Source organism: Vombatus ursinus, unplaced genomic scaffold (assembly GCF_900497805.2).
Source record: "Vombatus ursinus unplaced genomic scaffold, bare-nosed wombat genome assembly UNPS02000580.1, whole genome shotgun sequence".
NCBI classification, from domain to species: Eukaryota; Metazoa; Chordata; class Mammalia; order Diprotodontia; family Vombatidae; genus Vombatus; species Vombatus ursinus.
In genome coordinates this window covers 24,882,105-24,903,061 of record NW_020940358.1, presented here as the reverse complement: position 1 = coordinate 24,903,061, position 20,957 = coordinate 24,882,105, and the positions used below count along the sequence as shown (strand labels likewise).

Here is a 20,957-nt window from a genome sequence, read left to right as displayed (position 1 = left end):
TACCAAAGTATTTATAGCAGTTCTTTTTGTTGTGTCAAGGAATTGGAAACTGAGGGAATGTCTGTCAGTTGGGGAATGACTGAACAAATTATGGTATATAAATGTGATAGAGTACTGTTGTGCTATCCAAGAAATGATGAAGGGGATGGTTTCAAAGAAACCTGGGAAGGCATAAGTGATCTCATGTAAAGGGAACAGACCCAGGAAAACAGTTTACACAGGCTAATGCCAATATTGTAAAAATAATCAACCTTGAAATACTTAGTAAAACTTTGATCAACAATATAATCGACCACAGTTTCAAAGAACTCAGGGTACAGATGGAAACATATTTTTTTCTTTTTCTTTATCTTGCCTTAAAAAAAAACCAAACAACATGGCTCAAGCGAGAATTTACTTTGCATGACTCTACATATTTGTGATGGGTTTTGTTTTCCTCATCTTCCCAATGGTTAGGGGTGGGGAACCAAGAGAATTTGGAACTGAAAATGAAAAACAATTTTTTAAAAAATAAAAATAATAGAAGCCACTGTAGTTTATTAAATAGGAACATGACATGATCAGACCTGTGCTTGAGGAGGATGAATTTGACAGCTGACTGAAAGTGGAGAAAAAACTGATGCACTGATCCAAACCAGATAGCTCTTGCAGTAGTCCAGGAATGAGGTGATGAGAGCAGGGTGGTACCATTGTCAGAGGAGAGAAAGGAATATCTGTGTGACTCCTAGGTTTCCAGCCCAAGTGACTGGGAAGGTGATGGGTTCTTTTATAGTAATAAGAAAATAAGGAAGAGGGAAGGATTTGGGACAGGTGATGGGGGGGGGGCCAGAGATATTCACTTAAGTTTTGGACATAATTGAGACTGTGGGATAACAAACTTTGAGATGACTAGTAGCTTGAGATGCAGCACTTGATTAGACAAGATCTCTCTCCTGACCTGGGAGAGAGATTAGGGCTGGACAAATAGATCTGAGAATCATCAGCATAATAACTGAATAATTGATAATTGAATTGAAAATAATTGATTAATTGAATCCATGGGAGTTGATGAGATCACTGAATATAATAGTGTCTAGAGAGAAAAAAGAAGAGGTTCCCAGAACCAAAATAACAGTATACCTAATGACCATAAACAATGTAAGTGGGGGGAAAAAATCACTGAAAGGAAGCAAAACTTTGAGTAATTGAAAAACTATTAACGGACCTGAACACATATTGAAATATAATCTCCCTCCTTACAGCAGAGGGACAGGAATCTACTAAGGCAGTATATTTTATTCATCATTAGAACAGTCTTGGTTTCAGATGTTTCTGCTGAATTGTTTTCCTTCATAGTAAAGGAGGGTCAGGAGTGGGTTATTTCTAGTTTCTCATTCTAGAAAGGCTGTTGTTACATGATCGAAATGACTTTAAAAGATAACCTTTTTCTTTGTACCAGCTGGTGTGGACCCCTCTGTTGGCTGCATATAGCATTGGGCTTCAAAATTGTGATGAGACTGAAGTGGCCTCTCTGTGCTTAGAAGGCATAAGATGTGCAATCCGGATAGCTTGTATCTTTGGAATGCAGGTGTGTAAGTCTGTCTCTGAGGTCTGGGGGGCTCTGGACTTCACATTTAGGGACTTGCAATCACAGAAAATTTATAAAATAATATTTGTAATGATTTCATTACCTTAGCGGTCTCAGCAGTGCCCCGAAAGTCATAGACCAGCCTGTTTTTATGTGTTTATGTTTGTGATTAGGTCATATGTAGTCCTACAGTAATTTCTCGGCTAACCACAGTCTCGTGCAGTGACTCTTTTCCTTGCTTCTGTCATGGACCCCTCTCACAGTCTTTGTAAAGCCTAGGGACCCTTCTCAGCATAAGATTTTTAAATGCATCAAGTAAACTACGAAGGATTACAAAGAAAACCGATAATATTAAGTGATAGTTATCAAAATTTTAAAAAAATTCATGTGGACCTCAGGTTAAGAACCTTTACTCTAGTGGAGGTAGCAGAATTTGGCTTAATACCAGCCTAGGTTCAATTTGAAAAATATTCCCTACCCCAAAATATTTCCTCTGCTAACTTGCCACAGTGGCTAAAATTTGACTGTTACAGGCTTATGCTTTAGGGATTAAAACATTTTAACTCTAAAAATCCCCTATTAGAATACAAAGTCCAGGGAGAATAAACCCTGTTTGCCTCAGTTTCCTCATCTGTAAAATGAGCTAGAGAAGGAAATGGCAAACTACTCCAGTATCTTTGCCAAGAAAACCCCAAATGCCCTGGCCACTTCCCACTCTTGACCCTATCTAGACCCCATTCTCAACCTCCCAGTCACTCCCATCAAGATTTATCCTAGGGGGCAACAGTGGATAGAGCACCGGCCCTGAAGTCAGGAGACCTGAGTTCAAATCCGGCCTCAGACCAAACACTTGACACGTAGTAGCTGTGTGACCTTGGGCAAGTCACTTAACCCCGATTGCCTCACCAAAAAGAAAAAAAAGATCTATCCTAGACCCTTCCTTCAGTCACCCCAACCTACTGGCCACCCCCATTAACATCCTCCCTAGATCCCTCCCACAGTCTTTCTTTATGTAAGGTCTATCTTGTCTCCATTAAGATGCTCAGATTCTTATAATCTAGCCAATAGCTCACAAATGTTCAAATTCCTTAAGATTCTGGCCAGTATGGTGGATCTTTAATTTTGGCTGGAAAAAGAAAAAAAGAAAACCCCAAATGGGGTCACAGAGGGTCAGACATAACTGAAAATGACTGAACAGTTGTCTTCGCTGTTATTCTTGGATCCCCAGAATTTAGTACTTGGCATGTAGTCTGTGCTTAAATACTCATTGATTTGCTGAATAACTGAGGGTTGATTAGCTGTCTTCTCTCTTTCTTCCATTTTAGCTGGAACGAGATGCCTATGTACAAGCTCTTGCTCGTTTCTCCCTGTTGACTGCTAGCTCCAGTATTACAGAGATGAAACAGAAAAACATTGATACCATAAAGACACTTATCACAGTGGCTCATACTGATGGCAACTACCTTGGAAACTCCTGGCATGAGGTAGGTCTCTCCAAATACTTTTGGTATTACAGGACACCTCCTGACATTTCCCTGTATTTAAATAGCCTAAAACTGTTTTTGGTCTATTCTGTTTTCTTAAGAATACTGTCTGTCTGCCTTCATGCCTATATTTTTAAAAAGTAGCATTTCCCAAACTAATTTAGTCACAGGACACTCACAAGCTCAAAATATATTAGCAGAAACCAGAAAATGCTAGTGCAGGTGACCTGGGAATACAGTATTGGAGAAATTTTGGCACAGAAGAGAGGAAATTGAGTCTGTTTTCTTACTTGAAAAATCAACAAATAAGCATTTTAATACATATTTAATATTTAATGTTTTAGGGGGATAAATAATACTAGTATAAATTTTCTCATGGAACCCATATTCACATCAGGTAGAGCACTTTTGGGAAATGCTGCTGTAAAAATTCTTTCTAGAGTTTATTTTTCATTTGCAATGGCCAAAGACTGCAAAAGGTAGAAGTCTTTTGTGAAGTCCTGGGTGGCTTGAGTGTGAGTGCCCAACTCAGACTCTTCCTTTAGGGAGTGACCTGGAAACCTACATGCTGATCTTTCAGAGTCATAGGCATGTGACCTTGAGGGTACTGGTGTGGAGGGTGTCTGATATTTCTCATATGGAGAGTCGTTGCAAATCACTAACTTACTGCATGGACTTGTTGTTTAATCATTTCAGTCATGTCTCACTCTTTGGGACCCTATTTTGGGGTTTTTTTGGGCAAATATACCGGAGTGGTCTGCCGTTTCCTTTTTCAGCTCATTTTACAGATGAAGAAACTGAGGCAAACAGGGTGAAGTGACTTGCCCAGGGTCATACAGCTAGGAAGTGTCTGAGGCCGGATGTGAACTCAGGAAGATGAGTCTTTCTGACTCCAGGCCCAGCACTCTATCCACTGCACCACCTAGCATGGGCTAACTACTTTGAAAATTGTCCTTTATGTGAACTCCCTGATGGCTCTCTATTGTGTGGGAATGGCAAAGCCTGTTCCAAAGCTCCACTGGCATAGGAACTAAGGGAGATTTCCTTCTCTGTGCTAATTGTAATTACATGATACCTAAGTTAGCATTTGGGTGAGAGAGTCGGAAGAGCCCTAGGAGTCAAGCTGCCCAGGCTTGAGGGCCAGTCACTTACTAGCTCTAGGAAATTGTCTCTGAACTTTCCTGGGCTTTAGTTCCGTCATCTGTAAAGTAGTGATAATGAAAATTTGTGCTACCTCTCTCAAGATTGTTTTTGAGTTCACCTGATGTGATCTATTTCATTGCCTTATAACTAAATGATGCTATGTAAATGTCAGCTATTGTTGCTGCTGTTAATAATAGCTCCTGCCAGGGGGCAGCTAGGTGGCGCAGTGGATAGAGCATCGGCCCTGAAGTCAGGAGGACCTGAATTCAAATCTGGCCTCAGACCAAACACTTGACATGTACTAGCTGTGTGGCTCTGGGAAAGTCACTTAACCCACCCAATTGCCTTAAAAAATAATAATAATAATAATAATAGCTCCTGCCATGCTGTCCTCCAGAATTGAAGGGACTATATGTTTTATGGTGTATCCTCCATGTCAGGAGGATATAGGGCTTGGCACAAAATGGGCATAAAGTAAACATTTGTTACACAGTGCTTTTAGGATTAGTGTAACTGTTATTTGTATTTTTAGAGCAAGAAACTGAAGCACAGAGAACTTGCAATTTGCCCACAGCTACATAGCCAGTTAAGTGCTGGAGACAGCCCTCTTAATCCCACCCCATTGTGGCCTCACCATTCTTATACCATTATTTTGATAACCATCTTCAAAGTCATTCTGTTCTTTAGGTGAACGATCCTAAGAAACTAGGTTTATTTTTGTCCTAAAAGGGAAATTATATTAAAGATTTTAATGAAGAATAAAAGTGCTTTATTTCAAACTTCTAACATTATGATTCTTACTCTCCTATGTATCCTTGTTTTGGGTAGATTTTGAAATGTATTAGCCAACTGGAGCTTGCTCAGCTGATAGGAACTGGGGTGAAGACTCGATACTTGTCTGGATCTGGGCGTGAAAGAGAAAGTAGCCTGAAGGGCTATACATCTGCTGGAGAAGAGTTCATGGGCCTGGGATTAGGTAACACAAATGAGCCTGACAACTTGTGGGTGTACGTTTGCAACTGAATCGAGACAAAACATTTATCATGCTGCCATTGCTGTCATGATTTGTTCCTCGTGTGATACCTACCTCTTTGTTTGATAGAAAAGAAAGTGCTACTTCAGCTTCCTTGATTGTGATTGATTGTTGAGCAAATGCTTATCTTTTACAGATCAGCAGGCTGAATTATTTTATTCTATTTGCTAAATTGGAAAAAGCTATATTTTCATCATGCCCAAAATGGGTGCCATTGAGTGTTAGAAACATTTTTAATTTTTACTTCAGGAGGGCCATATGTGGCAGGTTTTATGATAATGGTTCATGTTTATTGGTAGTTTGATTTGGGGGATTCTTAACTGTCATTTGTCTTTCTGCTTTGGTAATTTGTAGGTTTGTATTGGTTAAGTCCAGTTATCTTTTTAATGATTGGCATTTAGTACTACTGAAATTAAGAGTAGAGAGGAAGGAGGTTGGCTTTTCTTTGTAAAGTAGAGGTACTTCTTCTTAGAATGGGAAGATATGAGGGCCTAAATGCTAAGTTATTCAGTTTAATTATTACAAATTCCCTCTACTTCTTCATGAATCAGACATAATCAGAGACATGTGTGACCAGAGGAGGTGGGCTAGTCATGTAGTGAGAGTGAAGCATCATAGATAAACTGTGTGCTGCACTGCCATCTCTTAATCCTTAATGAGATGACCTGCAGCATAACCTGAGGGACCCTCTGGAGGTATCACAATCATCAAATGGAGTAAACTGGAATCAAATAGCATGAAAAGAGGTGGAAGGACAGTGTTCAGGAGAACCTATCACTGGTGATGAGCCCCAAGTTAATGTTAGCATATATTTTACTAGTCTCTTTGTGTTTGGGGCAACAGGGGTACTCTATTCTAAAGGTTTATGTATTTTGAAGTAAAGGGATAAGGACTGGATCTAGACTATCATTGGTTAAAAAGAAACTCCCTGGTATGAAAACGCCCTCTACCAAGGCAGGTTGGCACCTTCTCTGAAATTTCTAGTTTTGGGGAGTTGTCTGGAACACTGAGTGACTAAGTGACCTGCCCTGGGTTACAGAGCCAGTATGTGTCAGAGGTAGAACTTAAACCCAGAATTTCTGGGCTCTGAGACCATCTCTTTATCATCTATTCTATGCTGCCTCTTAAATTAATTCATTCTTGAATTAAAACAATAATTTAATTTTAAAATTCTCTTTATTGCTTTTGAAATGCTTTTGAAATACATTGATTTGGGGGGATTGCATTTTTTTAGCTAATCAAATGATGTTTTTCTCTGGTTGATATTCAAATAAGTTTATATTCCCTTAGCACAGAATCATGAAGATACTAATTTATCTCACATAGAATTTTTATATATATATGTAAATGTATATTTCATGTTTCAGGTAACTTAGTTGGTGGTGGCGTGGATAGAAGGCAGATGGCCAGCATTCAGGAATCAGTTGGTGAGACAAGCTCTCAGAGTGTGGTCGTGGCTGTGGACAGGTAATGGTTTTGTCTTTTGATGAAAAAGAGAGTTTGGGATTATTTCTGTGTGCATCCTCCATGGGAAGATGTCCCAGAGGCGCTTTTGGGAAAGAGTTCCAAGTAGCAACTGCTGATCAGGAAGCTGTAATTATATAATCTAATGGATGATCCCCAAATTCTTTATTTGCCCTTGAAATGTATTGACTTTTTAAAAGTTGATTTAATAGTAATAACATCTGCCATTTATAGAGTGCTTCCTGTATAATATTTCATTTGATCTTCGTGACAACTTTGTAAACTAGATGCCACAGGTATATTGCCCCCATCTTACAGATGAGGAATCTAATCTGAGAGACTTAGTGACTTGCCCATTATCACAAAGTGTCACAGGCGTGATTCAAACTCAGTTCTGTCCAGTCTCCAAGTCCAGCACTCTTTCCACTATCCCACATTGCCTCTGCTAAATTCTATTTCATAGGCTGCTATTAAAACTAGTTCACATTCCCTTAGCATAAACACATACTAACAATTCATTCCTGTGCCCCTTTTCAGTTTACAAAGCATTCCCTCCCAGTACCTCTGTTTTGCACATGAGAAAATTGAAGCTCAGGCAGGTGAAATGATTTGCCTTGTGGTCCCAGAACTAGCTAGGGTCACAGCTCAGACTTGTGCCCAGGTCTTTTGACTCCCAAAACCAGTGTTTTTTCTGCTGTGCCATCCTGAGCTTACGGTGTCATCACCAAGAGAGCCACTTAGAAGTCGTCCAGTCCAGCCTCATAAAGATCCTGCCTCACAGAGCACCCAGGCAATCTCTTCAGACTTGATAAAGAGAGGCACCTAAGTCTTAACTGGATAATCAGGAGATGACAGTGTCAAAAATAGTAGTTTCTTATTCTTTCTCCCAAATTTTAAATATTTATATTGCAAACTATAGTTATCCCTCAGCTCAATCCTTTATTTTGGTCACCTTTACCAGCTTAGCAGATTTCACCCTGAAATCATTGACAAATCAGAAATGATTGTATCTCTTTGCAAACTTGTTTGACCTGCCATTATTTTAAGGTGTACACTGAACAATACATGGCTCTGTTACTATCTGTGTGACATTACCCAAGGTATAGGTTATACACCCTTAATTGCCTCATCTGTAAAATAAGGGTTTTTGATTAGATCAAAAGATTTTTAATCTGGGGATAGATTTCAGTGAATCTATGAACTTGGATGAGGAAAAAAACTACATCTTTACTTTCATTAACCTTTGTTTTCTTTTGGAATCCTATATGTATTTTATGCATTTAAAATATTATTCTGAGAAGGGATCCATATTGCCAAAAGGGATCTATAACACAAAAACGGATTAAGAGCCCCTGAATTAAATGAACTCTCAGGTCCCTTCTCATAGCTAAATCTATGACCTGATAATTCTGATAATTTGACTTACAAGATCATAGAATTTAGAGCTCTAGTTCTTTAGATCTTTAGAGATTATGTAGTCTAACCTCATTATTTTAAAAATATGTAAACAGACCAGTAATGGGTACGTGACTTGCCCAGGTTCTTACAGGTAATAAGTGACAGAGCTAGGATTTGAACCCAGGCCCTCTGACTCCAAATCCAGCTTTCTTTCCACTATCCTCAAGAATTCGTATGGAGCAGACAAATAAATCTGAAACACTGTATAGTCATTTGGTAAATTTCCCAGTTTGTACATGTAGATTCCATATTGGCTTTCATTGATTTTTTCTTTGATTATCTAGTTCATGGCCCTTATCCACTATTCTATATTGAATGCCAAAGGCTAATTAATATTAATTACAAGGTCCCTTTTGAAACTCTTCTTCCCTTCTATTGTATTTTAATTTATTCTGTTTATTTTTAACACATCATCATGCTCAACATTATCAGTTCTTGTTCCATCTTCTAAAGTTTCCATTTTCCCCTTTCAATTATAGGCAAGGGAGATTGGAAAGCTATTCTTTCACGCTTTAGCCACCTTTCTCCCCTTTTCATAAGTGATTAGCTATTTTTCACTTATAAGCATACCTTCAGCCAACTGATTTTAATCATCTTTCTGTTTTATATCTGTGGGGTCTGCATTATGATTTATTGTTATGGTAGTTACCAAATTGAGCTATTCTAAGTCCATTCCTTCATATTCTAATTTTAATATCTGCTTAAGTTGTAAAAAATAAATAAGTAAATAAGTACAATTTTATTTTATGTTTAATTGGCTCCACAGAATATTTACTGGATCTACTAGACTGGATGGAAATGCAATAGGTATGTATATTTAACTTCCTAGAAAACTTACAAGTGCTTCTAGTTTGAAAGCAGCTGAAAGGTGCTAATTTGATTATTTGTTTCTTTGCCTATAGTTGACTTTGTCCGCTGGCTATGTGCTGTCTCCATGGATGAGCTGGCTTCACCTCATCATCCACGCATGTTCAGCTTGCAGAAAATTGTGGAAATTTCGTACTATAATATGAATAGAATTAGATTGCAGTGGTCACGGATATGGCAAGTGATTGGAGACCATTTTAATAAGGTAAGTATTCAAAATGAAAATAACCCTGTGTTTTGAATACCATTTAAAAAATTTTTAGCACCAGGCTTATCTTTTAGGTACATTGATTCCATGCTTTTGTTTAGTTATTATCTAACAGGTTTCTAGTACTAACAACCCATTTGATTCAACAATTTTGTCTCAAGTGAATTGAAGCTCTAATTGTATCAAAAATATTATGAGAAACTCTTCTTTATCTGGAATCCAAACAATCAGAAAGCTCACATAACCAATGTTTTGATATGAATATGTGTATTTGTATGTGTATGTTTGATGTATTAATTTTGGGAGAAGGACAACAGATCCAGAGCTGCCATTTTATGTATAGGGAATTCTTGCATAGAAACTGCTTCCTCTGAGCAGATTTAGTCTTAGAAAGTTACCTGAGGCCCTGAGAGGTTAGATTATCCACCCATGGCTATACAGCCAGTTTGTGGTAAGAATAAGATTGGAACCAGATCTTCCTCTAAGACTGGCCTTCTTTTTACAATGCTATGCTACTTCTCTTTTAGTTTATATTATATATTTATGTTTATAATAGTGACTGAGCCTGTAGTACTACTAGTTTTCCCTAGTCACCCTGATTTTGAAACCATAAACATCTTTGATTCTCCTTGATATCCCTTGATGTTTTCATCTAGTCATTAAGTCCCATCACTTCTTCCTTTGTTAAATATATGCACTACTCCCACTGTCTTCTAAGCTCTTCATTTCTCAGGTAAAGATATCTGGTCTTCCAGCCTCCGGGCCATCCTGTATTTATCTGTCACCAGTCTAATTTGTTGGAATTCCCCTTTAAAAACCTCTGTTTTGTTTCATTTGTTAGACTAAGTGATCTCATAGAATCATTGGGAAACTCACCACCCACAAAAACAGTGCAGTCTATTTTTGGACAACTTTCATTGTTGAGAATGGTTTCCTTATATCTACCTTTAATCTTCCTCTCTTTGGCTTCCCTCTGTTGCTTCTAGTTTTGCCCCTGGCACTACGCAATTAATTAGTCAATTAGCAAGCATTTATTCAGTGCTGGCTGTGTATGAGGTGGTATACTAAGCACTGGGGATACAAGTGAAAAGTGAAAGTCTGCCATTAAAGAGCTCACATTTTAATAGAGAACACCATGTACACATATGAGGATGTATAAAATATTTAGATGTTATAACTCTAGATCCAGGACTTCTTCCATTGTCCTACCCAGATCTTTGGAACCACTGCTGGAGAGGCAGGTGGAAGAGACCCTGGCTCTGAGATGAGGAAGCAATAAGGATGGGCGCCATATGTCTGTATGGGAAATGTGTAGAGTGGAGTTTCCCAGGGATCCACATTAAGGCAGCTATGGAAGAAATAGTTAACATGTAGAATCAAAAAGGATTCAAAATTGTCTCAATTGCCTAGATAAGTAGGCCAACACAATATTGTATTGACTCAGATGCATCTGTAATCCAACTATTGTAGATGTTCTGTCTAAGGCTACAGATCACATTTCATCCATACTTGCCTCTCCTGGGCCAGTCTTGTCCGCATTCCCGTAAGTTTAATGCAGTAGGATCACCTGGTATAATGGGGGGCATAGAGGACTTTCTTGTTTTCTCTTAACATTGCAAGGATGCCAGTATGTCACATGGGCATGTCACACAGGCTGTCCATCAGTCATCCCTTCTTTTTTCTAGGTCTTTGTTATGTGTTACAGTCTGCTCTTATCTACCATGTGCCTCTCAGGTGTCCTTTGAGTAATAATCATTTTTAATTCTTCAGAGATAAAATTTAATAGGAATAAATGCAAAGTCTTACATTTAGATTTTTAAAAAGTCTCTTCTCAGCTATAGGATGGGGGAGATATGACTGGAATTAATTCCTGTGAAACAAGTATTGGGGTTTTTAATGAACCAAACATGCATGTTGGGATCACTGTAAGTAAACTTTTATTGAAGATAGCTATTGCCATTTCTATATCTGGGATTTGGGACTTGAAATTCAATTCATTGTCTCTATCATGTTACTATGTTTATTATTAACAGTACTTGTCACTTCAGACTTTCTGATCCTATCCCGTAATCGTAATGTCCAGGTCTTAGAGTAGCATAGTCCTAGAGCTAGAAGAGACCCCAGAGCCCATTTCCATCATTTTATAGATAAGGAACCTGAAGCCCAGGTCACACGGGTAGTAGTAGTCATCACAGTTGAGATTTGAACACATGTTCTTTGACTCTAAAGCTAGTACTTTTTCCATTATACCACACTGCTTTGGCACTAAAAAAAAATGTTCTTAAAAAACATCTAAGAGAATTTCTTCCTCCAGAATCATTTTGTAGCAGTGAGAACTGCATATAAAAGGGAAAGCGTTTCTCTGTAGTGGGGGGAGGAGCGATAGCAGGGCCTGGAGTCCCAGTGGTTGAGATCAGTGAGGTCACCCAGACTCAGATTCCAAATGGTGTGTCAGTCAATCCTTGAGGGGAATCAGCATTTCAGTCTGTGTAACAAACTGATGGCAGCAGTGGCCTTGGTCTAGAAACAGCAAAATAATGGATGAAATGACCTTTCCCCAAAAAGGTTCAACTGAGTGAATCACATTTCAAAATTTTGGAAGAGATGAATTAATCTTAAAGTGGAAGTAGCACGAAGCATGTGTGTAAGCTTTAGAGGGCAAGAAGACAGATTTAAACACTAATGAAGGCAACTGGCCTGACAGTCTGAAAAAGAGCTAACACATCAACAACAAGCTCCCACACGAAGAGAAAACATTCCTGAAGTGAAGCTGGCATCCGAGGAACAGGAAATGCAGGTGGTTACTGCTCAAGTCCCGTACCTCAAGCAGGTCTGACAGCCCCGAGTTGCCCAACAGAGTCCAACAATGGTGGGTAAACTGGAACAGATTAAAGGCAGCCTGGAAGAAGCCCCAGATGAACTCAATACCTGGAAAAGTGTCTGCTTGAGAACCAAATAGGCCAAAAGTTAATAGTGAAGAGTTGCATGCTTGTTGAGTAGAATCAAGAGCTTGAAAGACAAGTGGCCCAGAGATGTATGACACAGCTTGAAGCAGAGCTGGCTTCATAAAAGAAATACAATGCAGGAAATAAAAGCAGTTATGGTGAGGGCTTACTTTTGAAAAGTGTTTTCCCTTTATACTAGCTTTATAAACCTTTTAAGCTCATATATGATAGGTGAGATTATACTGTAGGATTACTCTATACATAGTAGTTGCAGCTGAAAACGAAATGTTTTAAGAGATTGGGAAGGGGGCAGGAGCCAACAAAAAGACATTTAAACTGTAGATTTTTTTTTTTGTTCAGTGTTCCGGATTGGAAAGAAGTGGTTCTTTTATTTAGGAACACAAAGGCCATTCTTTGTCTTAAAAAAATCATTAAATTTATACATGTATGTATTTTAAGTGCTTCAGTGAGAAAGAGAATATCCATAAGCTGGTCAGTTTTTCTTGATGTGCACCCTCACCTAAATGAGAACATTTGATTGTCTCTGCTTATTGGCCTGAAAATAAATTGATAGTTTTAAATCTTTTGTTGAAACCAACCTTTCCATTTGGGCATTTGAAATGGTTTTCTGTATAAGTATATGGAGATAAACCATATATACTTTTAAAAAACATTTCTTTTATTTTTAAAGTATAATTGCAACCATCCTGTATTTTCTTCTTTTCTCTAATAGCTGTGGATTCAACACAGACATGGAGGGTGAGGGATTTTGGGGGGGAAATATCTGAAAACTGATTTTTCAGGCTGGAATTCATATTTGAAGTGTGGGTAAACTTAATTGGAATAAAGACCAGTTATTCAAATAACATGCTCCCAAAAATAGACACCTAAGGGGGCAAAGTGAATAGAGTGTTAGACTGGGAGTCAAGAAGTGAATTCATTTCCTGCCTCAGATACTTAGTAGCTAAGTGGACAAATCGCTTTGCCTTTCTCAGATGAGTTTCCTCATCTGTAAAAATGGGGATGATTATAGCACCTCCCTGCCTGTGTTGTTGTGAGTTTCAGATGAGATTACATCTCTTAAACGCTTTGTAATATTTAAAATGCTGTGTCATTGCTACTTATTATTAATTGAAGGTATTAATTATTAATTGAAAACCATCGAAGAGCACAAGCAATAATTATTTTACAGTCTGCTAAGATAGAGTTACCTGATTATCAGACATTATTGGGACCAGTTGATTCATTCCTTATCAGTAACAAAGCAGTATTTCAGTTGACTGATTTTGACTAATCTTTGCTGGTTCTCTGCAATGGCTGAAAATACATGCCACATGTGATCTACAGAAAAGAATGTATTGAACTGTCCATATGTTCATTTTCAATGGCAACCTTCTTTCTTTATGGAACAACAAAGTTGGTGCTTTGAAGAGTCTTTGAAACTACCTCACCACTTCTTTCCTTAAAAGTTTATCTCATTGTATAAAGGATGTGAGCAAACAGTTCTCAAAAAATGAATTGCAAATTAAGGAAAAAGTTCTCCAGACCACTAATAATAAGATAATGCAAGTCAAAGAACAACTCTGAGGTTCTCCCTCATATCCATAGAGATGCCCCAAAAAGTGGAATTAATGTTGGAAAAGCAGACAACACTAATGTGTTGGTATAACTGAGAACCAGTTTAGCCATGTTGGAAAGAAATTTGGAATTATGGGGAAGAAGTTACTAAAAAGTGTCTGTATCCTTTGACCCCGAGATTCCACTGCTGTGCATATACATCAAGGAAATTGGTGGTAAAAACGAACAGCTTCACGTATCCCAAAATATCTATAGCAGCACTTTTTGTCATAGCAGAGACCTAGAAACAAAGTCCATGCTTACTGATTAAGAGATGGCTAACCAAGTTGTAGTACATGAACATAACGGATTATTACTGTTCTATAAGAAACAAATGTGATGAATACAGAGAAGCATAGAATGACACGAACTAACCTAAAGGAAATCAGTTAATCAACAGGCATTTATTAAGCACTTACTACGTAATAGGCACTGTGCTAAGCAGTGGCAAGATAAAAAAAAAAAGCTGACGTAACCAAGAAAACAATATTCATAATGGCTCTGCATGTGTATGGAAAGAACAGGCAAAAACCCTGAATGTTGTCAAGTTACACTTGTCAACCTTGGCCCCATAGAGGAGCTATCAGAACACAACTGCTTCCCTTTATGGAGAGGGGCCCTGTGGCTGTGGTACACTCCATGTGATAGCAGACTCCTCTGCCATGTCGAGGAGTTTTGCCAAACTTGTCTGTTTTATTCTTTGTTATAAAGAATAACTTTGTGGGAGGGTGGTATGGACAAGCACTAGCCATAAAAATGTATTTTAAAAAGATTTTATCTACAATTTCTTGGTACTGGCAATTGTGAAACCATAAATCATTCATTTTTTTTTCTTTTCTCAGAGGTTCTTTTCACAAAGTATATTCTCATATTTGTCTAGTTTAGGTCTTTGTTGTCTCTGTTGCGTTTTCTTTGAGTTTAACTCAGTTTCTTCAGCTGCTTTACATGTAGATAGTCATTCTAGTCTATATTCATCTGTGTGGTCCTTAACAGCAAGCTTGAAAGACAAAGCAGAATAGAGTAATTAGACTCTTTATGCCTGTCTTATTAATTTTGAACTCCCACTTCCACCTAATCAATGCTATTAAACAAAATGCTATGGAAAGCTTGGCTGCTGCCTTTATTTCTCCTGTAAGTTTGTAGATACCACTTTCTGCACTTTGTAAATGACAACAGGTCAGACCTTGCCTAATGTCACATAAGTTCTGCTGTAACTTCACCTACCATATTATTGCCCATCTATGGTGTTTATAAGATTGTTTTTATAGAATTAACTATAACATTGTAACACTGTAACATTGTTATACTCAGTATTTTTGGTGAACCAGTTAATGACATTAGATATTTTTGCCTGTTTCTACCTTTTTAAGACCCATTTGCAGTAATAATCCATGTTTTCCTGGATATTTTAGCACCAAATTTGCATTATTAGAGGTAGCTAGGTGGTACAGCAGATAGAATGTTCGGCATAGATTCAGGAAGACCTGAGTTTGAATCCTACCTCAGACACTTACTGTGTGACCATGTCACTAATTTCTCTCAGTCTCAATTTTGTCATCTGTAAAGTAGGGATAATAATACCTACCATAAGGTTGTTGTGAAGATCAAATGAGATCATTTGTGGATTTAAATTACTATATAAATACTAGTTATTATCATTATTGTTATCATTATATACATTGTCTTGCGTTTCACTACTGTTCAATTGCTGTAGCACACATTTTCTTGCTTTAATATAATCTGGAAAAATGTAACTGGCCGGGGAGCTCAAACCCAAAAATAAAATGAGCTATGGTCAAAGTAAATGTCTTAACAGTATAAAAAGTAAGATATGTTGTATGTATTATATTTCTTTGTGTTTCTGGTGTTCATTTAGGTATTGTGCCTGCCATGTGGGCATATTTGAAAAAAATCTTTAAATCTTAGAGCCCTCTTTGAGCCCAAAGGACTGCTTGATTCTTAGATTTAGACCTAAAGATTCTTAGACTTCCAGAGCTAGAAAGAATCTTAGAGGGGTTTCATAGAAATGTTAGGTGATATTTTCACTCTTGTAAGCTTTTATATATTTTCCCACACCTTCTCTTCATTATTAGGTTGGCTGTAATCCTAATGAAGATGTGGCCATTTTTGCTGTCGATTCACTGAGGCAGCTGTCCATGAAGTTTCTTGAGAAGGGAGAGTTAGCCAATTTCCGATTCCAGAAGGATTTTCTAAGACCATTTGAGCATATTATGAAGAAAAACAGGTGTGTGATTCCTTCCCACCACAAACCACTACAACCAAACCGCAATATTTTGATTGTTAGAGTGGGATGAAATATAAAAGACTATCTTGTCCATTCCCCTCATTTCACAGAAAAGAAAACTGAGGCCCAGAGATGGGACATGACTTACAGAAGATTATTTCATATGATAGCTGGGACTGCCAGATCTATTGAATACACTATGCCACCCTGCTCCTAAACTGATCCCTCCCCTGCCATGGAATGCATTTTGACCCTAAGCAAGTTAAGTTTAGATAGAGTCCCTACCCACAAATTGATTTTATTCCAGTAGCAAGGAAATACCATAGACAAATATGCATTTTCTATTAATCATTGATTATCAGTGAAAATACCTAGGTCATTGTGAATCTAGGACAGCATCTGGTAACCTCCTATCCTGCGGGACAACCCCTGCATCCCCCCAGCCCCTTCTTAGTTGCTATAAAGGTGAACCATAAGTAAAACAGGAAGATTGACTCCTGATGAGTACTGTGATGTGTTCAAAGGCTGGCTTATCAAAGCAGGTTCTTTAAAGAGTAACATAAACCCCATTAGGGTCAGTAGTCCAGTTGACTATAAATGGATATCAGCACACATGCTTTGGGGCTTAAGGTCACCTGATTTGGGGTAGACCTGGGGTGATTTTTTTTGAAGCTTTAATGTAATTAGTTTCCAGAAATTTTCTAAATGCCTTATTTGTAGATATTTCAAATTTAAATGTAAATTTTTAAAATGCCACTTGTAGCTCCTAAAGAAGATAAAAAGTTTAGCTAAGATATGGCCCTTGCTTTCATGAAGGTTACAGTCTAGGAGGGAAATGGACATAAATTGATAAGATAACATTAGAATTGGGGTTTAAAAGACAGATGGCAAATTCAACAGGTGAAGATGGAAAGACGTTCTAGGCATAGAGAACAGAGAAGGAAGACAGTTCATATTTAAGGGAGTGATAGGAATAAAGAGTGGTCTGATGGGGCTTCATAGTGAAGTACATGGAGAGAAATAAAGGTAACATGTTTATTGCGCCTTGATGACTTGAAGGTAACTGTAAAAAATATTAATTCTAATTTAGTAGCTATGTTAAACTCTCTTTCCTGTATACTGAAGAACAGATGATATGGCTATCCCTTTTTCTTAAGATCACCCACCATTCGAGACATGGTCATCCGCTGCATAACTCAGATGGTAAACTCCCAAGCGGCTAACATTCGCTCAGGTTGGAAGAATATCTTTGCCGTATTCCACCAGGCAGCTTCTGATCATGATGGGAATATTGTGGAACTGGCATTCCAAACAACAGGCCATATAGTCAGTAAGTAGTAATTAAATTTCACAGAGATAAAACATCTTACATTTTATGTAATGTTTTCACAAAACCCCTTCGCTATATAAAATTTCTGCCCATAGAAATCAGTCTGAGGAAGTTAGAATAAAGTTACAGAGATGATTTCAATTCTTAAGGTGTACTTATTCTTTAGATGATTTTAACTCAAAAGTTGGGACTGGTTTTTGTTTTTGTTTTCGAGGAAAAGTGGAAAGACAACTCATCAGGAGAAATCAGGGGACCTGTTTTCAAATCCTGACTCTCATATTTATTGCCTGAGTGACTTTATTGTTAAACCTCTCTGTGTCTCAATTTCTTCATCTGTAAAATGGGGTAATAATACTTAGTACACCTTAATAATTAATACCTTATGGAGTAGTTGTGAGGAAAACACTTTGTAAACCCAAAAGTTCTATAAAAGTGTAATTTTTTGAGATAAGTAGAAGTTGGCCTTCTGCCTTTCCAGACTTTTATTGCTGGATTTTAAGGAGTATTTATTTATTATATTTGAATAAGTTTTGAATAAGTCTAATGAATAAGTTTTACAGATGAAAAAAATGAGGCCAAATGAGCAGTTGATGTACTCGAAGTCACATAAAGAGTTAACCACCCTGACTCCTATTCAGGCACTTTTCCCACAACAGCATAGTTCAGTGAGGTTTAATGAATATTAGGAGCCATTGTTTGTACCAGCAAGTCAGGGAAGAGAATAGGACACTGAGGGCCAGTTTGGACACAGGCCAGTTTGCTGTGCTGTGGTGCCACTGAAAACAGAATCATGTCCATGCCCTTCCTCCTCTTTCTTTTCCTCTTCCTCTTTTCACTTTCTCCCTTGCTCATTTGGTCTCCCTTCCCCTTCTTCAGCAGCCCAGCCCAGAGTCCACCATGCTGGCTGGTGGCTCCAGAAAACATACACTGGGCTGGTCCTTTAAGGGTGCAGAGAGGTGTTTTGTATCCTATTTAACTAGAAGTTGAACTCTTTTAATTTCTTGTCATTACATTCTAACTTTTTCCTATCTTTTTTTTCTATTATTCTATCATTCACAACTCTCATTGCATTTTTAACCTCCTTGCCTGAGTTATTGGATGGCCCAAAATTGTACCTGACCTTATGAAAGTGTCAGCCATCTTGACTTTAAGAGATTTCTCTTAGAACATGTGCTAGTTGGAAGATTTATCTTTGTCCTCCTTTGACATAGCAAATTTGGGACTCTTGTTTCTACAGATGGGAAAAGTAGACATTTTTACATCATTACTTAACAAAAAAGTCATCCCTTTCAATCCAATCTAATAAACATTTTATTATGTGCCTGCAATGTGTCAGGCACTGTGCTGAATGCTGGGAATACAATTAATAAAGAGAAAGCTAGTCCTTGCCATCTAGGAGCTTAACAATCTAATGGGGGAGGCAACACACAAAAGGAGGAGGAAAGCAGGGGTGAGGAAAGGGAACAGGGGAGCCAGGGAGTAACTTCTTCGGTGGAGTTTAAACCAGGTAGAGCAGCAAGACTACGTTTATAAGATTTCGTATTTTTCCTCATTGTCCATAGAAAAAATACAAGCTCTCATTTAAAAGTTCTTTACAGTCTGGCCACAGCCTGTCTTTCCACTGATTCCATAAAGTCTCCTACTTGCTGTTGTTCTCCATTCATGGCTTCCACTTGGTGTTGCATCTTCCAGCTCTTTGCTCTTGCACAAGCTGTTCCAAAGCCCAAAATGCTCTTCCTTCTCATCTCATGGAGACCCCAGCTGTCTTCAGAGTTCAGTTGGTGTCACATCCTTTCAGAAGTCCCTTGATCCGCCCACTTTTTGGTGCCTTGGCAAATCACTTTGTATTTATTTTATATATATTCTGGATTTAAGTATCTTTGAACATATTGTGTCTCCCTAGTAAGAATGGAAGCTTTTTGAGGGTAAGGATAGTCTCACTTTTGTATTTGTGTCCCAGCTGCCTAGCTTATTACTGTAAAGTGGGTGTTTAAACCTTTGCTTGAAAAAGTAATACACTACCTACCAGTCACTTTACAATCTTCTAAAATGAAGGTAGAGAGTTAGGCATATTATGTCCAGTTTACAGATAAGGAAACTGAGACTCAGAGAAAGCAAATTATTTATAATTATAGTAAGTGAAATTTATATAGCATTTTAAAGTTTGCATTACACTTAAATATATTATCTCATTTGAACCTCACAACAAACCTGTGAGGTCGGTTTTATAGGTATTATCCCCATTTTACAGATGAGCTTTCAGCAAGCTAATGATGAGAAGTAAAGGGTCTTACCCATGCTCACACAACTAGTGAGTATGGATGTGCTAGTGGTATGCTGTGGTGTAGTGGCAAGGGCACTTGATTTGGTGTCAAAAGACCTGGGTACGAATCCTAACTCTTTCACTTAATACCTGCATGATCTTGGGCAGATTACTTCCTTTCCTTAGGCCCCAGTTTCTTATTCTGTAAGGTGAAGAGGATTAGATTCTAAATGTTATAAGTAACTTACCTAGGACTCCAGTTCAATTCTAAATAGAAGCCATGGTTACTTTCCACTAAACTATGCTGTGAAATAATATAATTTAGATACTCAATTCTCTAATTGTATAGTTCATCAACTTCCTATATTCTAAACCAGCTTAACTTAGTATGTCCAATTGGTGTTGTTATGATCCTCAACTATGTGTGCCTTCATGATATTTTTTGAAGTAATTTGAACCAATTTAGACTGAGGTATATTTATTATATTATTTAGGAATAACTTTTTAAAAGCTTTTGTCCTAGAGAAAATCATTGACACATTTCTCTTAGATTTAGTCGTACTTTTACTGTCTTATCCACCTAACAAACACTGTTAAATGACACAATTTATGTTTCCCCAGCAACTATCTTTCAGCACCATTTCCCTGCTGCAATAGATTCCTTTCAAGATGCTGTGAAGTGCTTATCTGAGTTCGCTTGCAACGCTTCTTTTCCTGACACCAGCATGGAAGCAATTCGACTGATCCGCTACTGTGGGAAATATGTTTCTGAAAGGCCCAGGGTAGGTTCACTTTCCCTTAGTTGACTAGGGATTGGGGAGGAAAAATTATTATCATCAACTGCTGTCCATGTTATATTTTGGATCTGCTTTTACTTTGTACTAGCTGTTTGTTTTGAAATAAACACTGCAGGTATTAGCTCTTTCACTTCATGTAGAAATTTTTAGGAAGTTTAGGAAACTTTCAGGAAATTACATGGCACACTAACTGTGGATAGAAGAAAAACTAAGTTAAATCATAGCGCCACTAACTCTAAAAATACCTACTTCTTATTAACATTAAAGATTTCTTCTCTAATTAGATTGCAAATTACAAATTGTAGAATGCTCCCTCTGCAGGTCAACCCCTTCTCTGAAGCTTAGAGTCTTAGAGAGTTGCCTAAGTCAAGGGGAAGTATGACTTGTACAGGAACACGTGACCACCTTGTATCAGAAGGAAGAAAAGTCTTACTCATTTTATACAGTAATGTGCAAATTCAATTAAAAATATGTATTAAGCTCTACCAGCCTAGACACTGGAGAAAAGGAAAATGACAATATCTTTGCCCTGAAGG

At 37.8% G+C, this 20,957-nt stretch overlaps 1 protein-coding gene across 2 annotated transcripts in view; it reads left to right on the top strand.

The window, feature by feature from the left end:
• ARFGEF2 (ADP ribosylation factor guanine nucleotide exchange factor 2) overlaps positions 1-20,957 on the top strand; it is a 108,935-nt gene that overhangs the window by 70,372 nt on the left and 17,606 nt on the right. For both annotated transcript variants that reach the window (XM_027851359.1, XM_027851348.1), the window contains exons 20-28: positions 1,439-1,567; positions 2,893-3,051; positions 5,023-5,170; positions 6,595-6,694; positions 8,916-8,956; positions 9,052-9,221; positions 15,880-16,031; positions 17,189-17,361; positions 20,246-20,406. In XM_027851359.1, coding sequence (XP_027707160.1) covers positions 1,439-1,567; positions 2,893-3,051; positions 5,023-5,170; positions 6,595-6,694; positions 8,916-8,956; positions 9,052-9,221; positions 15,880-16,031; positions 17,189-17,361; positions 20,246-20,406 — 1,233 coding nt within the window. The remainder of the gene's footprint in view (positions 1-1,438; positions 1,568-2,892; positions 3,052-5,022; positions 5,171-6,594; positions 6,695-8,915; positions 8,957-9,051; positions 9,222-15,879; positions 16,032-17,188; positions 17,362-20,245; positions 20,407-20,957) is intronic.